This window comes from Mytilus edulis, chromosome 10 (genome assembly GCF_963676685.1).
Source record: "Mytilus edulis chromosome 10, xbMytEdul2.2, whole genome shotgun sequence".
NCBI classification, from domain to species: domain Eukaryota; kingdom Metazoa; phylum Mollusca; class Bivalvia; order Mytilida; family Mytilidae; genus Mytilus; species Mytilus edulis.
In genome coordinates, this window is record NC_092353.1 from 12,907,120 (window position 1) to 12,924,073 (window position 16,954).

Below are 16,954 nucleotides of genomic sequence, written 5' to 3' on the forward strand. Positions count from 1 at the left end.
TGGACTTATGTGACTTTATCGACCCCACAATTTGTAATATTTTGTTTCAAATGAATGCAGATTGTTACCATTGTATCATCAATAAGAGAATATGTTTTGGAAATCAAATCTATATAGAATCTGTTGTGTCATTACATATGCACATACATGAAACAAACACAAACACTAAGCCTTATCATCTAGAAAGCAAAGAAAATAGGGTGGTCAAAAATTATGAGTGCCAATTTTATTCTTTTTTCTCCTAACTGTGAACTGCTCTAATGGGCCAGTACAAGTAACTACATTTTTGTACTAGTTATCGAAAATCTGAAACAAGGTTATCAACTTATTTTTATAGTTTGTTCTTATGTTGTACGGTTATACCACTGTCCCAGGTTAGGGGAGGTTTGGGATCCCACTAACATGTTTAACGCCGCCATTTATATATGTGCCTGTCCAAAGTCAGGAGCCTGTAATTCAGTGTTTGTCGTTTGTTTATGTGTTACCTATTTGTTTTTCGTTCATATTTTTTATACAAACAAGGCCGTTAGTTTTCTTGTTTGAATTGTTTTACATTGTCATATCGCGCCTTTTATAGCTGACTATGCGGATCGCGCCTTTTATAGCTGACTATGCGGTATGGGCTTTGCTTATTATTGAAGGCCGTACGGTGACCTATAGTTTTTAATGTCTGTGTCATTTTGGGATCTTGTAGATAGATGTCTCATTGGCAATCATACCACATCTTCTTTTTTATATTTATGGTAATATTTCAATCGCTTTTTCTCATGTAATAAACAACTGTAAATTGTCATGATAACGGTTAAACAACAAAGGTAGAGAGGAGCATTTAAAACTCAATGTGCCTTTCTAATAGGGTTCTTGTAGTGTTTTCCAATCAATCTATTTGCTATCATGTCGGCGTCAAGTAACATTTGCGCAGCTACTTGCAATTGTTCAAGTTTATCAGCATATATACACTGTTCCACCATTTGTGTAGATGATCACTTATTATACAGCATTCCGTAAAACATATGTTTATCAAAACATTTTGTATGTTTAACGCAATCAAAGCTGTAGAACAAATTGCAAAAGACTAAGGAAAAGATCAAAATTTCTAACAATAAGTTAAACCCATATCGCAAACATGCTTGAATAAATATGTACTTATCCTAAATTCAGTAAGTTAAAGGATATTGCTACTTCTTCTGGACATTTTCAACATGTTATTGCTAACAAAATTTTGTTTTAATACAAGTTTCAGTAACTTCTTTATTTGTGTATAAACATTGAAATATGTTCGGATTTAGCGGAAGATTAAAACAGAAGATGAAATAATGTGATCCTTAAAATTTACCATGTATCTACAAAAACTATGGTAACATTTATAGTATCCCATTTATGAATTAGATAAGGTTTGATAACGTTATCTTGATTGTACTTGTTTGTTTTTAAAAACTGTTGATGTCTGATATAAATTAATTTACAAAGTCTATCTAAAACTCAGATTACAGAAATACTATTTCATGTTCTGGGGAGGGGCGAGGTCTTGGAAAGGAATTTGCTGGTCAGATCATAACTGAAAAACTACCTTGCTCAATACAGAATGAAAACGAATGCTTAACATCGAAATACGTTTTTTGTTAGAAAACTTTTTTTTCTTTTAAAAATTTCTCTATGTCCATCAATTGCTTGTTACATCGTCTTCAACAAGTCCAAGCTCCTTGTGACGAATAAATATAGTTTTCAATTCTATTATATTAATGAATAAAACATCAATCTAATAAATGTTTCTTATTGTTAACTACGACATGAACTTTTTCTAACTTCTTTGAATAATACATTATTTTGTAAATTCTCTAATTCTCTAACTCTCTTTAATCTTGTAACAGTATTAAAACAATTGACTTTTCTACTTTTTACACAAGTATTCCACATTCCAAACTAAAAGACACATTAAAAAAGTTGGTATTGCTTTGTTTCATAAAAAAGCATGGCCAACGTAGATTCAGGTATCTTGTCTTAGGGAGGGATAACTCCTACTTTGTAAAGGATCACTCTGATTCAAACAAAAAATTCTCTGAAACTGATATTATCAAGATGCTTGATTTCTTGATTGACAACATTTGTTACGTTCGGAAGACGTGTTTTTCAAGAGACTGTCGGCATTCCAATGGGAAAAAACTGTGCCCCTCTACTTTCCGACTTGTTTCTGTATTATTATGAGGTTGACTTTATGCAGAAACTTCTTAGGAAGAAAGATAAGAAGTTATTTAACTCTACTTTCCGCTATATAGATGATGTTCTTTCACTAAATAATTCAAAATGTGGTGACTATGTGGAACGCATCTATCCCATCGATCTAGAGATAAAGGATACTACAGATACAGTTACGTTGGCCTCATATCTTGACTTACATCTGGAAATTGACAATGGGGGTCGGTTGAAAACAAAACTTTACGATAAAAGAGATGATTTCAGCTTTCCAATTGTGAACTTTACATTTCTAAGTAGCAACATTCCGGCAGCACCTGCATACGGGGTATATATCCCACATTGATACGATATTCTCATGCTTGCATTTATTATCATGATTTTCTTGATAGAGGGTTGCTGTTTACAAGGAAGCTATTAAACACAGAGTTTCATATGGTGAAGTTGAAATCATCCCTTCGTAAATTTTACGAACGCCATCACGAGTTGGTTGACCGTTATGAAATAACCGTTTCACAAATGATATCGGATATGTTCCTTACGTCGTAACTACGTATACAATCCCCTTCCCTTTCGTGAATGTGACCTGCCGAATTAGACTATTTTCCGGATGTGTTATCACATAAGCAACACGACGGGTGTCACATGTAGAGCAGGATCTGCTTACCCTTCCAGAGCACATGAGATCACCCCTAGTTTTTTGGTTGGGTTCGTGATGTTGTTCTTTAGTTTTCTATGTTGTGTCATGTGTGCTGTTGTTTGTTTGTCTTTTTCATTTTTAGTCATGGTGTTGTCAGTTCATTTTAGATTTATGAGTTTGACTGTCCCTTTGGTATCTTTCGTCCCTCTTTAATAATCAATCTATGAGTTAAACTGTCCCGCTGGTATCTTTTGTCCCTATTTACTTCCGTCTTCTTACTTTATATAACTGAACAATCATTACAACAAGTAATGGTTGTATTCCTTATCGAAGTAGGGTAAAGTATGTACGTCACGCATTATAAGTTTGTACAAAAACTATAAAAATGTGCTCCGTCCTTTTTGTTTCAAACTATAACCGAAAACTAACAAAAGCAATGATATAATCACAAAAAATACTAACATGCGTAAAAACAGGAGTTTATTTGAAACTTAAATATTAAATGTATATGAGGAAGGCCTAAATATTACTTTAAAATTGCAAAACCCATCTATAACTTACTGTAAAGTAGAATGTATAAAGTAACCATCTGTAAACCGGTATTCATTTTAGCCTGATTTGATACATTAGATATACTTCACTCGACTCTCATCATATTAAACGTACGTATTGATATAATAGTCAATACTTTTTTTTATTTATTTGTATTTCTTTATTTAGATAGAGATTTTACAATAGTTCTGATAAACTATCAATGGATTGCTTTTAAGTGACATTAGTTCTGATAATAAAAAGTGTAAACATCTATTCGGTTTTACTTTGATGTATGTTATAAACTGATGGGTTTAAAAATTCTGTAATATGCCGTTTACATGTAATTATATATAACAAACAATGGATACTTTGAAGCTGAAAAGAGATGTGATTAGTTTTGAAATGATATATAACCCTATGAAATATGCCTTGGAGTTTTGTCAGATAGCTTGAGTAAAGGTTAGGTTATGATGCAAGTCCGCTCAGTTATTTAGTTGTTAATCTTAGTTTTATTTCACTTTCCTGGGTTCTACTTCCTGTAGGTATAGTTGTATTTGTAACTGTTTCAGATTCTTTGCTATCGTGATCATTGCGGACTTTAAGATGAAAATTTCATCTAATTAACCGTTAAACATAATATGTAAACAATTTTAAAATCGAGAGCTTTTTGAAATCTTTGAACACTCATTATACTGTTAGTTAATTTTAGTTTTATTTCACTTCCCTGGGTTCTACTTCCTTTAGGTATAGTTGTATTTGCAACTGTTTCAGATTCTTTGCTTTCGTGATCATTGCGGACTTTAAGATGAAAATTTCATTTAATTAACCGTTAAACATAATATGTAAACAATTTTAAAATCGAGAGCTTTTTGAAATCTTTGAACACTCATTATACTGTTAGTTAATTTTAGTTTTAATTTACTTTCCTGGGTTCTACTTCCTTTAGGTACAGATGTATTTGCAACTGTTTCAGATTCTTTGCTATCGTGATCATTGCGGACTTTAAGATGAAAATTTCATCTAATTAACCGTTAAACATAATATGTAAATAATTTTAAAATCGAGAGCTTTTTGAAATCTTTGAACACTCATTATACTGTTAGTTAATTTTAGTTTTATTTTACTTCCCTGGGTTCTACTTCCTTTAGGTACAGATATATTTGAAACTGTCTCAGATTCTTTGCTATCGTGATCATTGCGGACTTAAAGATGAAAATTTCATCTAAATAACCGTTAAACATAATATGTAAACAATTTTAAAATCGAGAGCTTTTAAAATATCTTTGAACACTCATTATCATGTTAGTAAATCAACTCTAATTTTTAACAGTTTATTGTTAAACAAAATACTGGACAGAATATATTTACAACAACAGTATGGTAAAAAGTAAATCATTTTTTTTTCTAAATAATTTTGAATCATCAATATGAGGTCAGTATCAGACGTTAGTGGTTTTGTTAATTATAGTATAATAAAAAGCTGTTTAGTGAAGTCGTAGAAACAGAATGATAGAAGATACCAAGCTACAATCAGAAACAACAATTAAAACATATGAAAATAAACATGTTTATAAAGGACATATATTGTCGAAAAAACATTAAGTCCACAAAACACTACATAAAAGACAAAGATTGAGAGACACTAGACCCACTAAACAAATAGGATGAATGTGGGAGAAAGTTATCTTTTCTCCTTCTCAGTTTCATAAATCTAATTTAATGCCGTGAAAAATTGAAAAGAACATTTTTTGAAATTCTTAGAATTCATTGACGTTGTATATAGTATCTAAAGCGTATGCTACTTTTTCTTATTCAACCGAAATAATCACTTACAAATGTTAAATGTTTAACAACATTAAGTGGACATAATGACGAATATCAATTTTTTTTCGTTAAAAATGTGATCTGACAATTAACTATTTCCCCCTCCTTAGAACTGTTCTATATTGAACAAGGCGAACCTTTTATCTATCTAGGTTGCTTGTCATTGTTACTCTCCATGTATGTAAATTTGATTCTTATATACCTTTAATTGTAGAAATTATTACATTCAGAATTTACAATAGCTATATATGGATTTATATTCTTCAATGAGCAAATTACAAATAAATAAACAGATATCTTGCTTTTTTCTGTTTCTAGGTGGTCCGGAACCGTATCATATATACTATTGATACCAACAAATTTTTGCCGAGGTTCTTTGGCACAGTGAAAATACGAACGTATATGCTAAAGCAAGACGAATTTGTCACTCTAACAAGAATATAATAGATAGAGAGAAACGTTAAAGAAAAAACTGATCACCAAGAAAAAATAAATTAAACACTGGTCTCTTTAAAGGTCAAACTCATATGTAATCCAAAATAATTTTACATTTAACAGTTGATATTATACTTTTATATTTCCTCTCATCAAATTGCTAACAATATCCTCCTTTACACCGACGAGAAGCAAAATAAATTCATTTATTGTAAACATAGTTGATTAGTTTTTTGTCAAGATTTTGAACTCGTACATAACAGAAGTAAAGCGATCATGTATGTGGTTAATTAACACATTCGTGTTTATCCTTGATACTCCTTGACTTTGTAAATGCCCGACAATCGCACTACTGACAGGTTAGAATATATCAAATTACGATATTTAGCAAAGGACTTTCCTCTTGATTTAAAGATACTACTTACTACAATGACTTCTCAAGAGGAACTCGCAAGTTCCAAGGGGATTTACAGATTTATTTCTAAATATCAAATGCATTGAACAAAACTTTGCTAAACAATTTTGGTTGATAACATATGCAAATAACATGTGATATTTAAAGAAAATTGACTTGTACCTCAATGATTGAACTTTCATGTGTTACTATGAGAAAACACGAAAAAATATAAAATGATTAAACAAGTGATCAGGAAAAAATGTATTAGAAAGACAAGTATTTGTATAAAAACAAATGCCGATTTTTCTCAACAGATATGATTTTGAAGACTTAAAAAGCATACGCAAGTGCTTAAATGTATATGAATGATTATCACAAGTGAGGACATTTGGTTTGAGAAATTCAATTACAGTATAATTGTAGCTAATTTAAAATCAATTATTGCATATAACTAAACTCGACCTTTCAATTTGAATTGACTGCAAGTTCGTAAATTTAGTAAATTCTTACTGTTCTTAATAAATTCATTTCACTTTGAAGCTATAAACAACCCAAGACGTTTCGTCATTGTTCATTTTACCACTTATACGAACTTCACCAAAAGGAGGCGTTTTAATCGTTGTATCCCATGTATTAGAAGTCTTCTTTGCAATATGTTCCCTTGCTATAGCCGCTTCTGACATAACGGATGAACTAAAACGGAAACGCACTTCCTTGTTGGCGGGAAGATCACGCATAGTTGGTTCTACGAGACAACTTTTGAATTTTAATGTCTCTGGGTATGTTTGTGGAAAAGGACTCGTTATATCTGGTTCTCTCAAGTTTTGAACGAGGATATTAACGGCAGGCGTATAACTGCTTTCTGAGTTAAATTGACTAAAGACGGTTAATCGATAATATCCTTTCTTTGGTAATCTAGCTCGCAGTTTCAAATGCTTGTCCATTTCTAAAAGCGTATACTGAACAAGTTTGACGTCATCACTGTTCTTTAATGTTGCCATGACCTTTGTGCCGTCTTGAACTTTGATTGGTACACAAACTTCTCCATTTTTGGAGGTTATTGATGTTGGTATTTTCCCTACATTTTTGAAACCCCTTTCCTTCCAGTTTTCGACGGGTCCGTAGAAACTATCAAATTTTGGAAAGGGACTGATGGCACTATCTACAGTCTGACATTTTATCACGTAAGTTATCAGACAATCTAAAGTGTTAGAATCAGCACCGATTGTACCATATATTTCTAACGTATACTCCCCAATTGCAGGTGGTGTCACAGTAACAGAAAATGTTTTGTTTTGCAATCTTATTCCTACATACTGTTCTTTGTTGCATCCTTTCGAATCAAACAACTTAACGTTAACGTCGTCCAAATTTGTAGATTTTGTATGAAATTTTATATCAATGGTTTTGTTCATTTCCAACACATTCATTTTATGAGACGTAAATTTTATGTCCCACTCTCGGGCGTGTCGGGAGGGTTTGATCCTCTTATTAAATGTTTCTAAAGTTAAAGGTTTCTTCAAAAGCTGCCATTTTGCACTCTCTACATCGTCGTTATCAAAACATGGATAATGGTCAACAATGAAGAGTTTGGGATCTGTGAGGAAGTAAAACTCTGTGAAATTCTTTTTGAAATGCTTATTATCACCGACGGTTCCAGCTCCCCATGTTGTCTCGATAAAACGCCAATCTCCACAGACATAGACAGCATTCCAAGCATGGTTAGACGGTGTGTCTTTGGAAAAGTTATAACCTGGTTTGTAACTGTATCCTTTAGAATGGCCACTGATTTTCAATACCGGTATTCCAGCATGACTGATAAATATAAATAAAGAAAACTTTCAATCATAACAACTTTCAGGTTTTGAGCCAAAATGTGATTCAGTGTAATTGTACAAAATATCAATGAATGCAGTGCTAACAAACAATCAATAAAACATGAACTTTATATTATTTCAATTATGAGGTGATTAACATGACAGTGTTCATAAAGTTTCTGTTACAAAACTTGTTATATTAAAAGTAAAGTAACCATTGCTGTTATCAAACTGAATGTTGTAACTTTATAGGCTTGTCTTTTAGATGACTTCATGCCATATAATTCTTGTTCACGTATATTGATTGTCTAAGAGGAGTTTGATTGCAAGACGACTAATTCAAAATTCCTGTGATGATAAGTTCGTATTGTTGTGTTTTCATTTTCATGGTAATGGACATTATATATATAGCTTTACTTACTCGCATAGTAACTGGAATATAGAAGCATAACCATCACAAACACTACTTTTACAGGACAACAATGACGTAGGATCATTGGAGACATTTCGCTTCCTTCCAAAATAGGAATCTGTATCATAACTGAAGAAGACGATATACATGTACTAGTAATCTAAATACAATTTCATATATCAATACACATGAATGAATGCGTCGATTGATCATTTGATTTTTTTAGGCCTTTTATGTTTACCAAATTTTCACTTTTGTAGTTCCTTTTTTTTTATTATTGTCTTATAAGTAAATAATGTTCATCCGTTAAATTGTATAAGCTATTCCATCGACAAAAAAAAATCAAATATGGTCTACGTTATTGTGTGACTTTTTTTTCTTAGTTTAACAATGACTTATGTTAATGTACTCAGATTTTTTTGTATGCAGAACATTATGTCAGATATAAAAATAACTATTCAATTTACTTTGCCGAAAATCTTTTTCAATATTTAATATTTATTTACCTGATATTTTCGGTAACCCATTTATAGAATGCTCTCACTTTCTCAATATCGTTTGTTGCTGGTTTAATTAAGTATTCTGTAAGTTTTTCAATAGATCGTTCTGCATATCTTGGAGTCTAATTTATAAAATAGATAAAACAAAAGTACGCTATTAATTAATTTGTCCTTAACCTTGACATTATTATTACTCGCTTGGTTTTCGTAGTGCACTGTAAAACTTTGCAAACATAATAAAGAAGTATAGATTAATATTATTCAATATGTATAAATATAAGTTTGACACATAAAACTGTTAAAAATTTCTGTGAACGACAATGAAAATCTTCTTAGGACAAAGTCATCTAGCCGAAAGAATCAAAATAGGACATATAGCTTCAAAGATCCTCATAGGAGATTTAGGCGAACGGATCTAGCCTTAATGATCCCCAAAGGACATCAAGCATTATCGTTGGCACTCATACTACATCTTCTTATCTATATATATCTATATAGTTTGCGAAATTAAAAAAATTAATATATATATCATATCACCCAAAGTACATCTAGCCTTAAATTTTAATCCTTTATATTGATAATTACATATCAATCATAATGGAAAAAAAATATTCGTCAATGATTACAATGGCGACAATTATAATGTTTGATATTGATAGTTATATCGATCATTGGCTTTGTTTTGCTTTACATTCTAGTATTTATCATAACCTAGTCAAAAGGTGGTCTTATCTTCCGATATCTTCGAAAACCTTATAGAACGGAGACTTTAAGAGCTAAAATCAAATCAGTAGAAAATTCAAACAAAACAAAATTCATGTAAATGTGGCTTTTAATAGGAATAGATATAAAAGTTTTGGGGTTGATCATAAAAGGTCATTGGTAGTTTGGTAAAATGTTTTAATCTAAAATTCCGGATATCTATTATTTTTAGTCAATTTTGCTTGAAATTCAAAATATAAAATAAATACGATGAAAAATATTCTATTACAATACTTTGGTAATTTTCGTCGTCGTACTAAATTTGGAAAGTTTTCAATTACTTACATTATATCTTACGTATAAAACGTACGCACAATGTCATGTAGTGTATGTATTTAATTTTAAATTTATGATTCATGATTTAGAATGTGTATGTATTATTGATTGATGTTAATACTAGTATATCACATTTCAATGAACATTATGAATACCATTATTTAAATTTGTGTATTGTAGCATATATTATTTTAGTGAACTCTTATAGTTTAAAAGCTTTTCATTTTCCCATAAAATATTTATTACAATCAGGCCTATCCGACATTCTGCAAAATACATTTTGAAATTGAGAATGTTAAGATGTACCAGTACTTAAGATTGTGATGAGTTCATTTGTAGATAATAAAAGGAAATCTGTAATGTCATTGTTAAAGTAACTAAACAAATACACTGACACAAAATGTATGTTTTTTTTTATATATTCACTTCCTCGTCCGTGATCGAGAAATAATAAACGACACATTTTGTGAATGAAGAAAAACAGTAATGAAAACTATTTCCATTGTTGTTGGTAGTAAAACAATGTTTGAAATACAAACTTCCACACATAGTAACACTTATAAAAACTTTTAACTAAATCTTTAGAAAACATTATGTTTTCTTTGATAGTATGCCGCTTATGGCGAACCTGTCAATTTTGCATCCTTCAAAGACAAAAACAATTTCAGTGTAATAATTAAATATAATCATTCAGTAATGATGCTTACTCAAGAAAGGCATACCTTCATCACATGGTCGTCAATATGCTTCAGTTTTGACACATCAGGTAGAATATCTTTTTTACATCGTTTTGGTGGTTTAGGATCTGGAAATTTCTTTCTATTGTTGTTGTCTTTTACTTTGTTTAAGTCGTCTAATGTTTGGACTTTTGGTTTTGTTTCGGTGTCGAGGTTTTCATTTCTCGATGCAACATGACCCATGTTGTCCTCAAATTGAATTTCTGGTACAATATTTTATCTACAGAGAATTTAAGTTATTGTGGTCAAGTCCTGCATGCTGTAATTAGTTCATATTGAAGAGAGCATGTAGATGGACAATGTTATTCAAACAAACACTTTGATCAGTAAACATTTAATATTTGAACTTTGTGTATTTTAAAGAATATTTAGAAAAGTATCAGCTATTCGGTTGATCTCTTTGTCAAACTGAAATTCGGATTAAAAAAGGGTTTAACTATCAATATGATTACAATGCTTCTTTAAAGAATGATCATGTATGTATACCATATATAAAAATATACGAAATTATTTTGAACATATATAAGTGACTTTACCTTTAAATATATACTACTGGTAGGCTAGTTAAACGACATGTTTTATTTTTATTTGATAACCAGACGTTATCTTGTACTATGTGTAGTAGATTACGTAACTACTGTTTGGGATCACATAATTTACTGTACTTAATTTATAATCTTTGATGTGAATAAATTTGCACGGCTGTTTATGTTTTGAACTTGACAATGCAGGCTCGAAGTTATTCAAAATACCAACTATCCTGATATCTGACTTCTTCTTAAATTATGATATTATAAAAGAAGCGAAGTAATCCAAGGATCTTTCACAACTCAAACACTAACATTCCATGACAAAACAAAAAAAAAAATAGACAAACAAATTCACAAAATACTACATAGAAAAAACGAAAGACTGAGCAACACAAACCCTACCAAAAACTGTTGAAGACATTTGGGTTTGTCGGAGAGCTAAGCGTATAATGTTCCTTTGAACTTTATATTTCAATTTTGAATTTTTCTTTATACATCACTTTTTGTGCAGTTTCTTAATCAATATCCAGGAAGTTTTTGTTCAAACAAAAACTAAATGAATTGTTCCCATACCTAACAACAGTAATTAAACAAATGCGATTAGTTATCAATGAAATTAAAGATTCGAAATACCTTGTTTAATGACCAATGGTGTATGTTCCTTCCAAAATAAGTTAATTATTACAATTATCCAGAAACGAAAGTTACCGTTAATTTATCAGTTTCAATAACAGGTAAGTGGGAAATACATAATCTTTAAATAGTAAATATGTGATAAGATATGTATTTAAATGGTATATACATATATAAATATAAAGTAGGTTAAATTTGCTAATTATAAAGTTAACCGCTTATATCTATTTTTTTTTACAATTGAAATTAACCAGAACGACATGACAGTATGGGTATGCACACAAGATGCCTTCTTCAAGTTAAGAGAAACTATTATTTATTTTTGCGAACACACTGCATTACCAGTAAGAATTAAGAATGACAATATATCATGTTAGCCTTGTTTAATTTATTCTGTTTTATGTACAATACTTAAATGTTTTATAATCATGCTTACCAAATAACTCGACCAAATCAACGTTCGGAAAAGTTTCAATGTGTTCTCAAATGATGATCTTTGGTATTTATGAAATTGGTATATAAAAATTAGCCAAATAAAGGTATCGGGAGTTCATTAAAAAGAAGTTCAGTGTTACATGTATTTATCATGAGGATGGACTGAGTACGGAAACAAATCACTCCTTATCTAACGACTTATTTCTCACTTCCGTGCAATTGTCCGTCGTAGTTTTCTCAACAACAGTAAATGATAACTTCTCTTTAATCGACTAAAAGCTACAAGCTTTATAAAAAAAACATACTTAGCTTATAATTAACTATGCAGAGTATTTCACTTTTCAAACTTGTTTTACATGTATAATGTACAGCCTGTTATGCTGAATCATCTGATACGTGTTTACCTTTAAATGTACGAATCAAATCAAATCAAATATATTTTATTGTCTATTAAAGACGCCTATTACAGGCAGAATAATCACAAGTTAAATTTGGTACAAATGATAACAAAACGATTACAATTATTTGAATACAATTAAATCAATGATTACAATGAAGAGAAGCGTATATTTATAAAACAATGTATCATGTTTTCAACTTGTACAGGAAAGATAAAAAAAAAAACGTTGTTGCATTTTCCGAAACAATTAAAGTTCAACTTAACATGTGACGGGTTTTTTTCTTGATTCTGTAACATAAGTATGGCGTCCAAAGATACATTTTCATCATATCTATTTGAATACCATGTAATGCATAAACATCTTGTTTACACTATTTATAATCTTTTATGTGAACTTCTACGTAAGTATTTGTTTGCACTTGGCAGAACATACTCTGAATAATTTATGTACTACTCTCTCCTGGTGATGAAAATGTTCTGATCCTCCACACATTTTACTGATATTATGAACAAAAACGGCGGATAATATTAAGAGGACATTCATAACAGCACAAAGATAATAGTTACGATGAAAATTCTCAAGAACTCATACACAGACGAAAAACTAACGGCGCCACATGTCAAATAAAAAAAAACAATTAAAAATATATAAAGTCCATAAAACAAACTAAAAAAACCTACAAAAGGTGTACTACGAACCCTACCAATTACATAGGATGATCTCAGGTGCTTTGTATGTTAGTCTACCATAATCGAAGAAAATTTGTTTTCAGATACTTAAGATTTACCTATATGTGCAGCTTTTATAATCCATATCAGGTATTAATCAGTATGCAGGAGTTCCCTGTTAGAACATTAACTACACGTACTGCTTTTAACTTTCAATTGTATATAAAACATATGCATTTAGTTATCAATGTAATTAATGGTTCGAAATATCTTGTTTAATAATGACATTATGTTGTAAGTTCCATCCATAATATAGTTACTTATTGTTTTCCAAAAGCGAAAGTATTGAAAATCACATTTTTTTTATGAATAGGTAAGTAGGAAATACATAATCTTTAAATAGTAAGTATGCGATAAGATGTCTATTTATATAACACATATAAATATAAATTATGTAAAATATGTTAATTATAACCTTAAACATGTAAACCTCTTATGAATGACTTATGACTTCTACTTTTTTGTTGACATTTTCAGATTAAACGACATGTCTGCGTAAAAAGCCAGATTTAAAAAAAGTTGCAATGTGTCATCATTTAACGATCTTTGATATATTTAAGTATTGAAAAAGGCAACAGTAGTATACCAGTGTTCAAATGTCATAAATCGATTGAAAGAAAACAAATCCGGGTAACAAATTAACACCAAGGCTAGGGAAATACGTCAACTATAAGTAGTCCAGCGGATAACAGTATAATTGATCACTTTATGGTAAAAGCATGAACTTGGCACAATAAAGGTTTAAGAGTATAAACAAAGGAACAACAACAAAAAACGTCAACATACATAGAAACGAACTTTTTGATAACAACTGCCATATTCCTGACTAAGTACAGGACATTCTAAGAAAATAATGGTGGGTTGAATCTAGTTTGATGACAAGCCAAACCTGAACAGTTAATCAGGAGAACAAAGCAATACGAAAGGTTTTGATTCATTAGATCGACACCAAAGCATGTACCCGTTCTCCAATTGTTGAAGACCGTGAAGTTGTCTATAATTGCTTACACCCAATTTATTTGGTACTGAATGGTAGCTAGTTCAAACACAATTTCAACTTAATAATCGAGCAGATGTTTTAGACTAAATGTCTATTTATAGCTGTTTAAAGATATTTATGCATCCGTTTATTCTCTTCAAAATACATATATCGAAAAATAACTACAGCTGTTTCTTGATATAAAGAACAATATAGTCCGCATTAGGTCTTTCAGTTGGGTAAAATTAATGTTAAACATTTTGTTACTACAAAAATAAGATATTATAAAGAATACTGCGGTTCTATTACAAATGTTATAAACTGTCTTTTATGAGCTGTCATCCGTAGGTTTTCCTGAAAATCGTAATTCACCAGATTCGCATGTCTTAGCTGTACAACAATGTAACTTTCCATTTGTCTTTGTCATCTTGGAGGATTTTTGTCTTGTTAACAAGAATACTTTCAAAAGCTGAAGAGGTAAACTTAAAGCAAATTTCAGAATCAACGTTCGGGAAGGTTTTAATGTGTTCTCATATGATGATCTTTGATATATATATAAAATTGGTATGTGAAAACAAGCCAAATAAAGGTACCAGGATTTAATTTAAAAAGATGTTCAATGTTACATATATTTATCATCCATATGAGGATGGACTGACTACGGAAACTAATCACTCCTTATCTAACTACTTTTTCACACTTCCGTGCAATTGTCCGTCGTAGTTTTCACAACAACAGTAAATGATAACGTCTAAAAGTTTTTAATTTATTGAAAGCTACACGTTTTATCTAATAAATCTTCTTTGATCAGCTATTTCATTTTTAAACTTGTTATACATGTACAGCCTGATATGAAGAGTCAACTGATACGTGTTTTGTCCTTTAAATGTACAGGAAAGATAGAAAATCTTTGTTGAATTGTCCTAACCAATTTCAACCTGAAATGTGATGTGTTTTTTTCTGTTCTGTTACATAAGTATGGAATCCAAAAATACATTTTGATTATATCTTCTTGGATACTGGCCCCAAGATTCTTCATTATAGTTATGCCATGTAATGCATACACATCTTTTAAGAGATAACTGTATTGTATTTGAAGCTTTAAGGACGTCCATCGGTAGTTTTACTGTCGCAAATTTAGTTTACCTGGCGACGCGGAGCGGAGACAGGTAAACGGGTATTTGCGACAGTAAAACTACCGATGGACGTCCGCAAAGCTTCAAATACAATACAATTATCTCTATTCTAATGCAAAACAAGTTTATAATTAAATTTCAATCATTATTTCAGTGTAAAATGTTCATTAAAGAAAATTCCGCGAAAAGATGTTATGTTCTTTGGTCCCTACACTAGGTGACGTCATAGGTATGCTTCCGGCGTCAAACATAAACACCGACCGTTTTCTGGCTTCTGTGCCGCTTCATAATGTAATAAAATTTGATAAAAAGAAGATTTTAAGGCGCAACAAGTGAGTTTTTTGTTTATTATTGTAGAAATAATATGTCAATACATTTCGAAATTCAAAATGTCGGCTTCCTTAGTTACAGACAAGGATATAGAGAATTTTACGCTTGTTGTTATCCAATCAGAACAATTGTTACAAAATAATTGCATTAGAATTATTCTTTTATGTGAATGTCTACGTAACTTTGTATTTGTTTTCATTTTGCAGTGCATACTCGAAGTCAGGTTTGTACTACTCTTTACTGATTATAAAAATATTGTAATCCTTCCAAAATATTATGAATAAAAAGGCGGATGATATCAAGAGGACATTCAGAACTCATATATCAGACAAAACTGTCGACACCACATGGCAAATATATGAAGACAAATAAACAAACAAGTCCACAAAATAAACTTAATAAAAATCTACAGACAGAGTAACACGAACCCCACAAATTGCATAGGATGATCGCAGGTGCTTTGTTTCTTTAAGTCTACTATAATCGTAGAAACCTCATTGTACCCAAGACATACTTATATATGCAGATTTAAGAACACGTATCATGATTGTATTAATCAATATTCAGGAGTTTCCTGTAAGAACAAATACTACACGTGCGTTTTTAAACTTTTCACTTTAAAGCATTCACATTTAGTTGTCAATGAAACTAGTGGTTCGAAATAACTTGTATAATGACCATATGTTGTATTTTTCATTCAAAATATGATTACTTATTGTTTTCCAAAGCGAAAGTATTAAAAATTGCAGATTTTTTTATGAGCAGGTTAGTAGGGAATACATAATCTTTAAATAGTAAATATAGGACAAGATGTCTATTTAAATATCACGTATCAATATAAATGATGCCAAATATGTTAATTCTTCACTTATACATGTAAACCTGATGACTTTGACTTTTTTGTTTACATTTTCAGGATGAACGACATGTCCGCATATGTAAACTTATAACATGTAGTAGATGCACTGCATCGAAACAAATAATGCGAACTTGTTATTTTGTAGCAAACACACAGTATATCTAGAAAGTTGTTGATTTCATCTCGTTAAATTTATAGATTTTTTATTTTATAATCATGTTTACCAAAATTGTCGACCAAATCCACGTTTACAAAAGTTTTAATGTGTCATCATTTAACGATCTTTGATATATCTACGTATTGAAAAAGGCATCAGTAGTATACCGGTGTTCAAATTTCATGAATCGATTGAAAGAAAACAAATCTGGGTGAAAAACTTACACTGAGGGAAACACA

The 16,954-nt window shown here is 30.7% G+C and overlaps 1 protein-coding gene across 4 annotated transcripts; it reads right to left on the bottom strand.

Annotated features, from left to right (window-relative positions):
* Window positions 1–4,686: 4,686 nt before the first annotated feature.
* Window positions 4,687–12,290, bottom strand: LOC139493431 (kyphoscoliosis peptidase-like). 4 transcript variants are annotated; one of them, XM_071281830.1, is made up of 5 exons: window positions 12,127–12,290; window positions 10,513–10,747; window positions 8,759–8,874; window positions 8,262–8,381; window positions 4,687–7,838 (listed from the first exon to the last, which is right to left on the bottom strand). In XM_071281830.1, exons 2-5 carry the CDS (start codon window positions 10,708–10,710, stop codon window positions 6,548–6,550), a joined length of 1,725 nt encoding a protein of 574 aa, XP_071137931.1. In that variant the 5' UTR covers window positions 10,711–10,747; window positions 12,127–12,290; the 3' UTR covers window positions 4,687–6,547. The 4 variants fall into 4 exon arrangements, with proteins under 4 accessions (XP_071137931.1, XP_071137930.1, XP_071137933.1 ...); XM_071281829.1 differs by lacking the exon at window positions 12,127–12,290 and adding an exon at window positions 11,691–11,832; XM_071281832.1 differs by lacking the exon at window positions 12,127–12,290 and adding an exon at window positions 11,691–11,800 and having other exon boundaries at window positions 10,513–10,786.
* Between the last annotated feature and the right edge of the window lie 4,664 nt (window positions 12,291–16,954).